This window comes from Rissa tridactyla, chromosome 8 (genome assembly GCF_028500815.1).
Source record: "Rissa tridactyla isolate bRisTri1 chromosome 8, bRisTri1.patW.cur.20221130, whole genome shotgun sequence".
Taxonomy (NCBI): Eukaryota; Metazoa; Chordata; class Aves; order Charadriiformes; family Laridae; genus Rissa; species Rissa tridactyla.
Genome location: NC_071473.1, coordinates 55059042 through 55073973, shown reverse-complemented (window position 1 = coordinate 55073973; position 14932 = coordinate 55059042). Strand labels below are relative to the sequence as shown.

Genomic DNA, 14932 nt, shown 5'->3' with positions numbered 1-14932 from the left:
CATGGCCGTTTTAATTCAGTTACATATTTCTGGATGCTAACATCCTTCAATAACATGCTGCGATATTGAAAATTTGGAAAGTAACACGGGATTTTAACGGTATTTCTCGTCCTCTAGCCATGATCCTTTGCCTTGCGGTGGTCTCAGAGCTTATGTTGTTTTTTACTCCTTTAATTTGTGTTTCAGCGACGTGTGGCAAAAAAAGCAGGGGGAAAAAATTGCCACCTGGGTTGGCTTTCACCATCAGAAGGAAGAGCTGACTTATCTATTCCTATAAAATAAACAGAATTGGCTCTCGAATTTTCAAATACCCCTCTCCCGTAGGAAAAGTGAAAAATAATAAAGACAAAACCATGCCGTGAATTGTTTACTTATGTCTGCATATGCAAATTCTTCTTCATAATTTCTGGAAGTCAGCGTTTCTAGATCATAAATCTTTAGGAATTAGTAAATATCCAAGGCAGCAGCCAGCACCTTTTAAATATTTCAAATAATGTGATTAAGCTGGGAGTTGCTCTCTAAAAATGAAACTCAGACTATCAGAATCAATAATATTGCGTGATATTGTTTCTGAGTCTTCAAAGAGGAAATACTACGTGCTTCCGTGAAATAATTAATTATTAAATAAATAATAATTCTTGGCTTTACAGACTACTGTTTTGTTCCTTTTAATATGAAAACGTGTCTGTGAAAAGGGGTGGGAATATTTTCATGTAAATAAAAGCAGCCGATGAACTTAGCGCAGTTGCGGGGCTGACGCTTTCTCTGCCCTTGTCCATGGAAAAGGCCCCTTTGTGGCAGGAGGTAGGTACACGCTGTGGCCATCGCTGGTCGCTCTGACGAGGCCAGAAGAGTAAGCAAGCAATTCACGGCATGGTTTTGTCTTTATCGTTTTGCACTTTTCTTAAGGGAGAGGGGTCTCTTGCCCGGCTTGGATGGATCGGCAGGTACTGAGGTTGAAACCCATTCGGATTGAAATTGAAATAACATCAGCTGCAGAGGAAATTACATCCAAAACCTTGTGCAAGTAGAACAGTAAACACTTTTGCTATTAACTACTAATATTCCACTGATTTCCTGTTTAAAATATTTCAGACCTAGGGATTAATCCATGTTTTATCTGCAGACAGATTTCCTATGATATCTGAAAGCACCTCAAGGCAGCAGAGTTTATCAAGTCAGGAAGCTGGAGGCGTGTGATGAAAAAGTTTTATTTTGCTTTCTGTCCCGGTCGTTTCGTCCTGCTCCCTCTCCCCGTCCTGCCTTCTGTCCCTTCCGCGGGCTGGCGGGTCCCTGGCACCTTTGTCATACCTGACGGTAGAGCAGAGGATCTGAGGGGTTCTCACAGTGAAAAACTCTGCGTCAACTCTCTGGAGCGGGGGAAGAGGCACAGGAGCCGCGCTGGGAGGTTAATTATGCTAATCACTCATGAAAATTCAGGTAGCACGTATCCCCATTTATTTCAGGCAGTTTGCCAGGTAAAAAGCTCTGCTCTTCTTGGAAAAGTCCGCAGGTCAGCAAATGTTTAAAGAATTATCTCAGTTTCGTCCTAAATTTGCGGATCTCTGGTTCTGAGGTGCTGTTTTAGAAGGCAGCGTAATGGGCTGCTGAGAATCGCGGGAAGGAGAGGGCGGTAGGTTTGGAAGAACATCTTTATTTAAAGGAGGTAATTACGAATAAGCGTATTGATACGGTGCTCGATGAATTATTTGACTGCAAACGCTGGGTAAAACGTCTCAGGCGTGTCTAGCTGCTCAGCTTGGAAGGGGAGGAGATGCTACAGCAGGGTCGGCGCCTTTGCTGTCAGCGCAGCAGGTTAATCTGCTCTTTGCCCGAAGATGCCCCACGGCAGAGGCTCTGGGAAGGGACCAGGTGAGGCTGGAGACTCCCTCACCCCCCGCACGGGGCTGGTAAGAGCAAGGAAGGTTTTCCTGGAGGGATCCCCCTGGGTGGGATCCCTCAGTCTCCTGTGGCATCTCCTTCCCCATGCTTGGAAGGAGACCGGCCTTGGAGACTCTCCACCCTCTGCAGGAGAGATGCGCCGCATCTTTCGAACCTGAAGAGAAAACCTGCTCTAAAAAGGATTTGGTACCAGCTACGGTTTATAGTCCGTAAAAAGCAGAACGCCCGCAGAGCGAAGATCAAAGGAAAAGGGCTCATTTGTGCATGTTAACACCTCAAGGTATGACCAGAGCTGCTTCCACCACTGACGGGAAAAGGCAAAGAACAATGGAGACGTTGGGGCTTGCTGGTTGTCGAGCAGGAAAACTGGCGCCAGGGCGGGAGGGAGGAGAAAGGGGTGGGCAGCCAGGCGGTGGAGGGGCGGTGGGAGCAGAAGCCGCAGTGGACCTGGTGGGGCCAGGACACGTGCCGGGAGGAGGCAGGATGCTGCGGGGGGGTCATAGGGGAACAAAGCAGAGTTCACACTGTTTGCGGGACTACACTAAATGCGGCAAAGTTTACAAATCATAGAATCACAGCATGGTTTGGGTTGGAAGGGACCTTAGAGACCACCCAGTGGCACCCCCTGCCCTGGGCAGGGACACCTCCCACCAGCCCAGGTTGCTCCAAGCCCCGTCCAACCTGGCCTTGAACCCCTCCAGGGATGGGGCAGCCACAGCTTCTCTGGGCAACCTGGGCCCGGGGCTCACCCCCCTCACAGCCAACAATTTCTGCCTCACATCTCATCTCAGTCTCCCCTCTTGCAGTGTAAAACCCTTCCCCCTCGTCCCATGGCTCCCCTCCCTGCTCCAGAGTCCCTCCCCAGCTTTCCTGGAGCCCCTTTAGGGCCTGGCAGGGGCTGGAAGGTCTCCCCGGAGCCTTCTCTTCTCCAGGCTGAACCCCCCCAGCTCTCTCAGCCTGTCCCCACAGCAGAGGGGCTCCAGCCCTCCCAGCAGCTCCGCGGCCCTGTCGTGTTTGCTGACAACTGGTGGCTGCACAGAGAGAAAGACACTGGAATCTATATTTGATCCATTAGCACCACTTTTCCTTAATCCTGGCTATTCTGGGGCCGTTGCAGAAGGCAGCGCAGGAGAGCCCGCGGTGGGTTTGGAGTGTGTCTGGGCGGGAGTGGGGGCTCAGCTCCGGGGGAGCCGGGGCTGGAAAGGGGCAGGTTCAGGGGGAGACACCCCATCCCAGCGCAGCTGGGTGCTTCTGGCGTCCTTCAACCAGAAAGGATTTTTAAAGGTAGATCTAAGGCTTCAACATCTAATGGAGATGCCAGGCGAAGAAAAGCCGGTTATTTATTTTCGATCTGTTTTGGCTGCCGTGAGACAAGGTTTTGGGGTTCTGATTTTAAACTCTGTTTAACAACAACTGCCTTGTCTCCCCTGTTTTACGTAACTCCTGTTTATCAGACTTCCCAGAAACCGCCGTTGCAGACTTCTGTCCTGTTCACGACACAACAGTCTCCCTCTGCAGGATAATTTAACCTTCGCATGTTTCATAAATAGCGTTGGTTCTGGGGGGGATCTCGAGGGGGAGGGAGCTGGGGCTTGGTGGGCACCAGCCGGGTCACCGGCCATCCAGGCGTCAGCTCCCTGGTGGTCTGAGACTGTTCTGTAAAGAAATAAAGCGCGATGGCGATAATGAGCGGCTGCACAGGGTTGGGTTTTTTTATGCAGAATCCTCCGCTTTGAGCAATAGCAGACATGAGAAAACTGATCCGGGGGACAAAAGTAAAAGGATTACCTATAATCGCACCTGGGTTATTTTTATTGTTCAGAGAAGTTTCCTTGGCGTAACAAACTTTTAAGCTGTTATTCCTAAGAATCCATGGAGCACCTGTAGAAGACAGTTACCAGATCATCAGTAAAAGGACTTCGCAAAGGTTCTTCGCAGGTTTCTGGTGGGATTTTCTGGTTCTGGAGCTGGGATGTATCAGTTTATGTTCTGAGCCTCTGGGTGTTTCTCTGGGCTGAACCCTGCCCCTGCTGATTCTCCCTCCCCTTGCTGCTGAGCTCAAAGCCCGTCTGCTTTACAGCAGAAAAATTTCAGCAACACTGTTCTTCACAAAGGGTTTTCTATGTTCTGAAGAAAGTGGCTATAACTCAATGCCAAAACCAATTTCACTGGGAAAAAAAGATGCTGCAGTAAGCAATAACAGCTCTGTTACGGGCTTCACATCTGCTTTGGTGAGCACTCGCCCACCGCGGGGTGACGGGCAGGGGGTGCTGCCATCCCCCGTGGGCGTTACAATCACCTCCTCCGGCACCCAAAGCGCCAGTTACGTAAAACCGTAAAAAATTCCAAGTCAAATTCTTCAGGGTTTTTTAGGGAAAAGAAAGGATTCCAGGACTTTCTGTAAACGAGATAGAACTTTTAACCTGAACCGCAACAGGATTACTGGTTTTAGGGAGGCAGCCTACACAGAAATGAGTCATGTTCTGACCTGCAGTATGTCTCTCACCGTCTGGGGGGGTGTTTTGTGGGGGAAGAGTCTCACAGTATGTCCCTTCGGCTTCTCAGAGGTGTGGGTGAATGACTCTGCAGCTGGGCAGCACGATAGACCCCGGGCGGCGTTTCCCGGCTCGCCGGCTGTCCTGTGGCTCCTCCTGCTCATCTCCCACGGTCCCCACATTGGGAGAGGAGCAGAAACCATGAGCTGGGAGCATTAAATGGAGGCCCATGGGGCTGAATGGGTGTGTGTGATGGGCTGCGTGGGTTGAATCGAGAACAAGCCTTGTGAGGAGCGGCTGAGGGAGCTGGGGGTGTTCAGCCTGGAGAGAAGGGGGCTGAGGGGAGACCTTCTCGCTCTCTACAGCTCCCTGAAAGGAGGGGGCAGCCAGGGGGGGTCGGGCTCTTCTCCCAAGGAACAGGCCATGGGACAAGGGGAAACGGCCTCAAGTTGCACCAGGAGAGGTTTAGGATGGATATTGGGAGAAATTTCTTCACGGAAAGGGCTGTCAAGCCTTGGCCCAGGCTGCCCAGGGCAGTGGTGGAGTCGCCATCCCTGGAGGGATTGAAAAGCCGGGCAGACGTGGTGCTGAGGGACGTGGGGTCATGGGGGTTTGGGCAGTGCTGGGTCTATGGTTGGACTCGATGATGTGAAAGGTGCCTTCCAACCTAAATGAATGATGATTCTATGAATTTACCTACAGATTATAAGACAGTTTTCAACTTACGTATCCTTTTAGCTTTGCAGTCTGGGTCAAGTAAGTAAGTAGCTGCACAAGAAATGAGGATAATGGTAGCTTTTGGTCCTACTTGAATGAAGATTTTTTTCATTTGAAGTACCACCCGAGTGCTATCCAGAGGTAATCCCAGAGCGTGTATTGAAGGCTGTTTGGAGGTAGATGTATGTCAGACGTTAACGTGATGCATGGAACACGGGAAGGCTTTCTGTGCAGTTTGTCTCAAGGGCAGCGAGGTGGGAGCTCCAACCCCGGCTGCGCCGTGAAGGCTCTTGTAAGAAGGGACCGTATGCAGTTTTAATTAAGAAACTGAGAAGAACTGGTTTTTTCCAAAGATTAATAGGCCTATGTTTTAATTATGGGGAAATAATAGACTAGAGAGCTAGGAAAGTGGGAGGCATGAGAAAGAGAGGATTAAAAACTTTAAGGAAGGTGGGTGAGGCTGTATTTTCTGTACTTACAAATTACAGAAGATCATCCCCATTAATAATGATCAGAAAAATAATAAAATATCTTCAGCTGTATGTGAAAGCTAACATTAAAATCTATTTTTTATGCTTGTTGGGTACAGAATTTCTGATTACAATCATCAGTTAAAAAATAAATTGTTCTTTTTCCTAATCCCGATAGAATAATTATTTCTGAGTTCAGCTACAGTTTAATCAATACTTTTCCAAACGAAGTAAAGGTAAAAAGAGTAAAAGTCACTTTTAGTTAATGATTGTTATGCTTTCATTAATTGTGCTGCAGTCTTATTAAATTCTAAAAATAATTGGCCCTGTGCATAGATTTTAAAAATTACGTTGCAGAAAATGCTGCCGTGACGTGCAGGACGTTTAAAAATAAAGAAAATTTAAGGGAAGAGAAGAAAGAGGGAAGAAAGGGAAGGACACTGATATTTGCAGTTTCTACTGGTGGTCACCTTTTCAATTAATTAGTTCCCACACATTCCTGTAAGAAATGTTTTACTGTGGGACTTGAATGTCCAGCGGTGATGAGCGGTGATGGACCGCAGCCCCCGCGGTGCTGGTGCTGACCTCTGGCAGGAGCAACTCCGCACCGTCAGTAGTGTCACCCCACGGGGGTTTGCGTGTGCTGATCTACGACTGTGTATTGATCTGGCACCATCTTTCCATGTCTTTATGGCACTTAAAACTAGGAGAAGTTGAAGAAGTTTTGGGCTTTTAGCTTGAGGCTCCGACTCATCCTGAGGGAACTGCCGGGGGTGGCTGCCAGCTCTGCATAGCTCCACCTGAGATCAGAGCTCTGCTCACGCTCGCGTCTCAGGTTTGCTCCCCTCCCTGCTCCAGAGTCCCTCCCCAGCTTTCCTGGAGCCCCTTTAGGGCCTGGCAGGGGCTGGAAGGTCTCCCCGGAGCCTTCTCTTCTCCAGGCTGAACCCCCCCAGCTCTCTCAGCCTGTCCTCCCAGCAGAGGGGCTCCAGCCCTCCCAGCACCTCCGGGGCCTCCTCTGGCCCCGCTCCAACAGCTCCGTGTCCTTCTGCTGTTGGTGCCCCAGGGCTGGAGGCAGCGCTGCAGGGGGGTCTCCCAGAGCGGAGCAGAGGGGCAGAATCCCCCCCTCGCCCTGCTGCCCACGCTGCTGGGGATGCAGCCCAGGCTGCGGGGGGTTTCTGGGCTGACAGCGCACGTTGCTGGCTCGTGTGGAGCTTCTCACCCACCAACAGCCCCGAGTCCTTCTCGCCAGGGCTGCTCTGAGATGTGGGGTTGTCACCGAGCGTGCCCCGATCTCTGCCGGCACCGTGGCCTGGGGAGGGTGCGCGTGCAGCCAGGGAATTCACCTTCCTGTAGGAGCTGAACCCTTGTGGGCTTTCAGTCAAAAGAACTGGTTTTTTTCCAGGTAGGTTCACGTTCGTGCAATGAAAATAATACAGAGTTATCCCTTAGTATTTGCAGCTTAAGAAATAATGTTAAAATGCTGTTCTCGGTTAAAATGAAGAAGTGCATCCAGAGATGTGTGGGATGTGTGTGGTGCCAAGTGTGGGAGCAACACAATGGTGTGGGGGCTGTGTGCAGGGCGGGCTGTGGCGCTGCGGTCCGCGTCCCCGTGCACTCGTCCGATCCCAGGGCCTTGCTTGGGGTCGGCATTTTTGTTTTCTCGGTGTTTTTTCTGTGCAAATGTTCATCCATGCGCCATTGGTAGGTTATGTCACACCAAGCACATGTGGAAGGACTGCTCTTTCATCAAAAATTATAAACGAATAAGGGGGGAAAAGACCAAGCCTTCATTTAAAGGGGGAAAAATCCTCATTTGTCCTTATTTCTGTTCCTCTGCCATAACGACAGTGCAGAAGCATTGCCTCCAATGGCCAAGAACACACGTGGGTGAGTGCGTAGTCCAAGTTGGCGGCAGAATCCTTCCAAGCAATAACTGCGCTTTCAGAAATGAGAAGTGATTTGCAAGCAGAAGGGGATTGAATTTGCTAGATTAGAAAACATTTCTGAGATGAATCATTTGATTGCTTCCTCCATGGAGTAAATATGCACTTTATCCATTGCATCTCATGTGCGTAGTGGGAAAATACAGCGTGTTGGCTGCTATTTAATTTGAAGGCTATCCAGTGCAAAATATTTCAGCCAAATTCTGCAACATTTTCAAATCAGTTCACTCCTGCAGCGTTGGGGAACTTGCATGGGTTGTGAGTAAATGTAGCGAAAAGAGTGCTTTGGGCTGTTGGAGGAGCCTGTCTGAAGTAAAATATTTAACCTGTTTTCAAAGAACCCTATTTGGAATATAATTTTTAGTTTGAAACCCATGTGCTTCCACAATACCACGTACTTCGTCAGGGTCCGAACAAGGCTGAAGTGTGTTCTCCTGTTTATATTTTTATGAATACTTTGTGTGATTTCTTTCTTTTTCATCGAACTTGAAAACCTTTCTCAACAGCTAAACATCTGTTCCATCTTTAGTCCTTGCTTTTCGTGTTTTATACGGCAATTGTATACTGTGTACTTTTTGTTAATTAGTCGGGTATAGAAGAAAGTTGGGTTTAGCAGGTTCTCATCTCTATCCACCTACGAATGGATAAAGCAAAATCTCTTATTTGGTTTAGAAAGTTATTTTGAGAAAAAATACCTTTGTATATCAAGTAAAACGGCAAGAGGTCCCATGTTGCTTTCTGCACGGCTGTATCTCACCTTTTCTCAGCAGGAAGGCCTTGATATCAAACGGGCTGTGTTTATGTGAGACGTTTTCGGGAACCTTTGGGGCTTTCGGAGCGTGTGCCTTGAGGAGGTCGTGAGGATGCCTAGGAGCTGCCGCGATGGCAGCCCCGAGCACTGCCCTTCTCAGCGGGGTTTTCAGGTGGTTCGCTTTGCATCTGATGAGAATTCCTCTTTTGTCTTTAATTTAATAACCAAAAATTTCATCTTTTATTATATCTTTTTTTTTTTTTTTAGCGAGGCTAATTTTTTTCTTACAAGCTGCACAGACAGCAGGGAATTTGGGGCTGGCTTTGTGCACTGGGAGAGGAGGCGGCTGGTCTTCTCTTTTGTGGGAAGAAGGCATAGTGTTAACGCTTTCTTGCGTGTTGTTGGATGTATGCATGTGTATAAACCATGAGGGAGTTAAAACGGTAAACTGTCACTGAAACTACAGGCTACCTTCAAAAATACTCATTTATAACTGACTGCGTCCAGCTGCTGCAGAAATACCAGTAGAAAAGAAACGCATTGTAGAAAAACATCAGTGAATCTGAGGCTTCTCTGCTGCTCCCCAGTTTTCTGTTAATTAGAATCAATTTGAAAATGTTCCTAAGACTTTGAAAGCGGCTCCTTGCCTTCTCCAAATGGGTCCAGAGCCCACAACAGGGACTCACAGGCGGCAGCTGGGCTCTCCATCCTCAAAGCGATGCTTCCCCGTGACATCCCAATTCTCTGCTATATAAACTGTGATTTTTTATCCCGTGTCATACGCAGCTTCTCTCAGAACCCTTTCGGATTTCATGTTGAGATCATTAATTAAATGAATGGTTATTTTCATGATCCATTTCTGAAGAATTTCACCCTGATGCTTCTAGTTTCTTATTCCTAGAGGGAATGTCATTTTTCCCCTTAAACAATACCGCCATGTGCTTAAGCTACGAAATCATCATTTTCTCCCACCTAACAGTTTCCATAGTTGCGCTATTTTAATGTTTTATCAAAGAGATGAGATCTATTGCGTTCTCTTCTGTTGGATTTCCTTCATGTAAAAAACCTCTTTATCAAATAAAAACGTCCCACTAGTCTGTTGTACTTTGTATTACCTTCCTTCAACTTTTAGTTGTTTTAAAGCCTTAAGTTCTATCGGTTAGCCTAAAATTTGCCTAATTCATTCTCCGCATTTTCCTAAATGTAGGTAAGACATTTATGGCTTCCCAGTCACACAGCATCACTTTCAGATTGCTTAAAAAACCCCACACGCTCCTGGATTTGCAGTTTTGTGCTCTCACACGTGAGAGCACCAAGTTTATCCTCTGCCCTTGAGTCCCGTTAGCTGCTCTGCCCTCTCCCATGTGCTTGATGCCACCTTCTTTATGGAAAACAGGAGTATAGCGCTGGGTTTTGAGCCATAGTTAAACGTCCTTAGCCTCACTGCAGACGGGCTCAGTCTTTTTCATCAGCTCATAAAGTGCCTTCTGCAGGCTCCCTCTGCCCTTTCATCCCCTCACTTCTCTGCCACCGAGAGGGACTCTCCTTGCTGGCCATTCCTCCTGGGCGCCCTTCTCCCAGTCCTGTTTTCCCATGTTTTTCACCCAAGCTATCACCGTTTTCTTTTGCTCAGGCATCGCCTCCTGTCTCCAACCCTCCTGTTTTTATGACAAACGTTTCCTTGTCTATGGCAAGGTGGTACTTGAAGTATCTCCAAAGTTTATATTCTCCTTGTATTCTCATACTTCACACAGTCCTGCGCTCTGCTGGTGTTTATTGGGTTTCTTCCCATCATTATGTTTTCTTTCCTCACTCGCTGCTCTTTCTTGCGTTTTCCTGGCTGCTCACGAAAATCATCGTTCTGGCTGAAGTTCAAGACAGAGCATCGCTGGGCTGCCTTGCCCAGGGACTGCTTTCACTGTCAAACACCGCGAAGTACAACATAGACTGCATCGCCCAAGCACCTGTCGAGCATGCGGTCAGAACGCCCGTGGGACTGAGGAGTGGTCGTTATCATCCTTTCTGTCTCCTTTCACCAGCGTCACTCCCCTCTTCCCAGGGGACAGAAAAGTTTGATCATAGAATCGTAGAACCATAGGGTTGGAAGGGATCTCTGGAGATCACCTGGTCCAACCCCTGCCAGAGCAGGGTCACCCAGAGCAGGTGGCACAGGAACGCGTCCAGGCGGGTTTGGGATGTCTCCAGAGACGGAGACTCCCCCACCTCTCTGGGCAGCCTGTGCCAGGGCTCTGGCACCCTCACAGGAAAGAAGTTCCTCCTCATGTTTAGGTGGAACTTCCTATGCTCAAGTTTGTGCCCGTTACCTCTTGTCCTGGCTACTCCAAAGCCAGCAACTTCAAAGTTCACTTAAAAATTAGAGCATTTCCTGGGACCGTTTTTATCCCACCAGCCTGGGACCGTTTTTCCCCTGCCAGCCTGTGTGCTGCTGAGTGGCCACTTCCGTGGCCCCGCCAGCCAGGGGTTCCTCAGCTCCGGTGCAGCTTCGTGTCCTCGGGCATCACCCCATGTCTCTCGGCCACCACTCTGCCCATCCGAGGGTCTGGAGAGCCACACTGTCCCACCAGCGCCTCCGCGGGGATCCCGCCCCAGCAGACCTCTGCTTTCCTTCTCTCCTGGTTTGAGGGCCCAAACCATGACGCCTTCTTATTTACTTAATTGCGCTAAGACGTCCTGTCAGCGTTATTCACCAGCTTCTTACCGCTTTGCCCCTGAAGTCCGGCCATTGCCTTGATGCCGTGCTGTCCTTGGGACTCGCCAGGGACGTGAAGAGCATCCCGCACAGCGCCGTTCCCCTCGGCCCAGCGTGTGAGGGAGCAGCTTCGGATGGAGGGCTATTTTAGAGAGAAATTCCAAATGCTTCCTAATGCGAAACACAAAATATTGACAACGGCAGCATATTGCAGTGCCTAATTACCTTAGGAGAAGGTAATACTTCTGTTACGCCTGGGTGGCTTTTTTTTTGGTTGCATATCCACAGAAAAGATTTTCAATTAACACTGACCTTTAATACTCCGGCTGGTTTTTGAATCTACAGATGGCAAAAGAGACTACAAATTAGATTTTGCGCTATACCTTGTTCTTTATATTTCTCAACTGATTAGTTTCAGGCAGTTTGTGGCACCTACGCTGGTGTGTTCAGCTCGCGATTCCCTCGCAATCTCCGGTGCCATGTTCAAACCCCCGAGATATTGTGTAGAAACGCTGTCAAACTCGTCAGATCTCTCTGTTTTCATTCTCCAGCTGTACTTTTTACTCATTTAAAAAACAAAACAAAACAAAACAAAAAAACAAAAACACAACCAAAGCCTTTACTTCATGGAGGAAAATTTTTGAACTAAAATGTAGCAGGAAAGTAGTCTGTGGTACACCTGCTTCTGGTTGTAGGGGTCTTGCTATTCACCGAGCTCCAATTAAGGTGACTATTACACCCTGCAGAGTATTTTTAGTTATTGTTCTAATAATTGTAAAGATGCTAAAGTATGGCATAATAAACAAACCACGTTCGTTTGAGTCAATACTATACCAAAGATGTCTTAAAAAATATGTAGTCGAGCTATGCTTTATATTTCATTGTTCTTGTCAGCAGGGAAATACGTGCTAATTGAATGCGTGTTTGCTTTAAACAAGATGTCTTGAATATGACTAGCAATGACAAATCTAATAACCTTTTGAAAAGAAAAAAATATTGGGTTCTAAGATGTCATTAGAGTTTTTGGTGGAAAAAGTCTCTTGGTTCCTTAACTAAGCAGCCAGAAGTTGACTGTGTCTTGGGAAAAGGGCAGGAATTTGGCAGGTGCCTCCTCCTCATCCTGAGGGGCTGAGAGCGGGGCAGAAAGGGCCGCTCCGACAAAGTCATTGAGTCCGGTTCACAAATAATTGAGACTTTCTACATCCTGCTCCACTGAGCACCCATGAGCAGGAAAATCAGGAAGGAAGAACTTAGCAGAAAAATATATTTACGTTCACTGTGTATTTGTGAGATCGGCTTTCGGTTTTGTGATGATTTGTGAGTTAAGAAATGACTCGTGCTTTGAGGTTCAACTCTAATCCGTTACAGCAGGATTCGGTCTGAAAATCAATAGCAAGTTAATGGTATTTAAAAACTCCTATGTTTTCATACTTATGGTTTCACCTTCTTTCCCAGGTGTTACTTGGAAGATGGAGCTTCGAAAGGGGCCTGGCTGAATCGGTCGAGTATTATTTTTGCTGGAAGTGATAAATGGTCGGTAGATCCTCGAGTTTCAATCGCAACAGCAAATAGAAGAGAGTATAGCCTGCAGATACAGGACGTAGACGTGACGGATGACGGTCCATACACTTGTTCTGTGCAAACTCAGCACACTCCTAGAACGATGCAGGTGCACTTAACTGTACAAGGTACGTGTTTAAAACAATTGCAAATGTTATGCTAGAAAAAAACTAGTTTATAGATGGAAACATCAGCTGAGTACATTTTAAAGATTTTGCTGTTGTTGTTGTTTCTTTCTTTCCTTTTTTTCTTGGATGTATGTGGTCGTAGACTGCATGTGCCATTGGCTCTGGGCTCCTGAAAATTAGCCCAGAAGGGTCTCCAGCTTGCCAAAATCAGGTTTAAATCCTCGCTCCTGCCCTGCTGACAATTAAACAAGATGTAAAAACGTAAGAGGAAAATACCAGTACAATAGTCGAGGTATCGCTGCCTGCAGTGGTACGGGGCAGGTGTCTGTCCGTTCGGTATCGGTCTCCTGCATGGCTCGAAACTTGGTTATTTCTATTGTTGGATGTTAATTATTGTTAATAAGAACAGTCCATTTATTTCCGTGAGACAGATTTCTGTTACAAGGGCTGCAGATGGACATAGTCAGTTTTACACACATGGAGGTAATGCTAATTGTATTGTTCCGGAGTGAACAATTCTTAGTTTTGATTGTCTTTAATGCTCTCGTGCAAGGAGCTAAAAAATAAAGTTGGAAATTAATTGCATGTATGAAACATATAAACAGGAGCTTAAAATTAATTAGGCTAACTACAAGTATGTAGAGAAATAATAACTCAATAGTTAAAAATATGCATAATTATTAAGCGATTGCATTTATATCTTCAGAAATGCAAAGTATAACCTAAGGCTTTAACTTATTAGTCTTTGGTGTAATCATCATTAACATTTTCTTTTGCATTTTTATGAGTAATAAAGCAATGAATATGAAACAGAAGAATTTAAATGGCAATCTCTATTAATCCATATGGCACACCAAAATCCCTTACAAATAACATGTATGAAATGCTTCGCAACTAATTATCCTTAACCACTGGCCCTTTAGACCCCGATGGTTTGCAGGAACGTTAGACTGTGGCTCTGTAAGAGCTGAGTGTATTTGTTGCATAACGAACATGATTTCATTAGTGCAGCCAAAAAGCCATCACTTAGTCATTTTTATAACCTTCCTTGGAGGCGGCTGTTGGGTGAAGACCCATAAACGTACTGTTTGGGGGGGGGGGTTGTTCAGGGATTGCAGAAGTATTTGTGTGCTATTGGACTGGGAGCTGGAATGAAGAAGCTGGGACGGTATCAATTATTATTTCAGTTGCATATATCTATGTTCCGTTACTCCATTATCATGTCAGTTATATTTTAGGTCGGAAGTAGGGACCAGCCCCATGAAGCGCAGCCAGAACAAGCGAGCCATTTTCAAAATAAGGTTAAAAAAACCTTCCCTGTCCGTTTTCCTGTGTAGTTCTCTTAGCGCTCCTCAAGCGGGGAACGCTGCTGAGCTCCCCGCCGCAGAGAGTGGTCCCGCACCTGCTGGGCGCAGAGTGGGACCAGCGGCTCTGGAGGATGCCCCGTGCCATCTCGGTGATGACCGGGGCCATTTCTTTCCGTTCCAGCTCGTATCTTTATGTACATGTTACTATAGACATTAATAATTACCGGCCGTGCAGTGGGTGCTCGGTGGGTCAGGTGTGAGTCCTACCGATCGCCCATCCCACTCGGGTGGGATCCCACCTGGAATCAACGCTGGGGTTTGCAGGGTAATCTGGAGAGACCTACATCACACCTGCTGCTGGCGGTACCTGCCCCGTGAGCGGGATGGGACTTGTCCATGTAAGCACTTCTAATCAGGTCGCTTCGTACTGACACTGCTAATAAAGCCGTGGCTTCCCCGTCCGTGTGCTGAGGCAGGGAAGTAGGGATGTGATTTACGCATCCTCTGAGGTGGAGACTGACCCGTCGGAAAGTAACCGGGGCTGCAAGGGAAACATCAAACCGCTAATTGGTGCTATAAGCTTATGTATCCTTTCCTGCTCAATAGGGTTCGTAGGGATGATATAATAACATTTTATGGAAGCAGTTTTATGTTTCCTTTTAATATCGTTCATGGCTTTGTATTTCAAGATTAGACACAACTTCTGCTGGTGGGGAGAAATAAATGAAGGGAAAAGCAGGTCTTTTGCCAAAGTAAAGTCATTCAGTCAAAGGGCTGGGTTTCCTTTTACGTTGCGAATAAATGATCAGCAGCAGACCTAGAGCAGCGCATGAAATAACAAGAGAAAAGGAAAATTTAAAAGCAAAGTCTTAGCCCTTTACAATACCCCTGCCCACAGGCTGTATTCTGTCGAGTAACGTTGAAAGAAGACGTTCTCCTGCTGCAAACA

The 14932-nt window shown here is 47.1% G+C and overlaps 1 protein-coding gene across 1 annotated transcript in view; it reads left to right on the top strand.

The window, feature by feature from the left end:
- The window catches only part of NEGR1 (neuronal growth regulator 1), a 286625-nt gene that overhangs the window by 124638 nt on the left and 147055 nt on the right, over positions 1-14932 (top strand). The window contains 1 exon segment of the mRNA XM_054213168.1: positions 12444-12676. Within this exon segment, the coding sequence (XP_054069143.1) occupies positions 12444-12676 (233 nt within the window).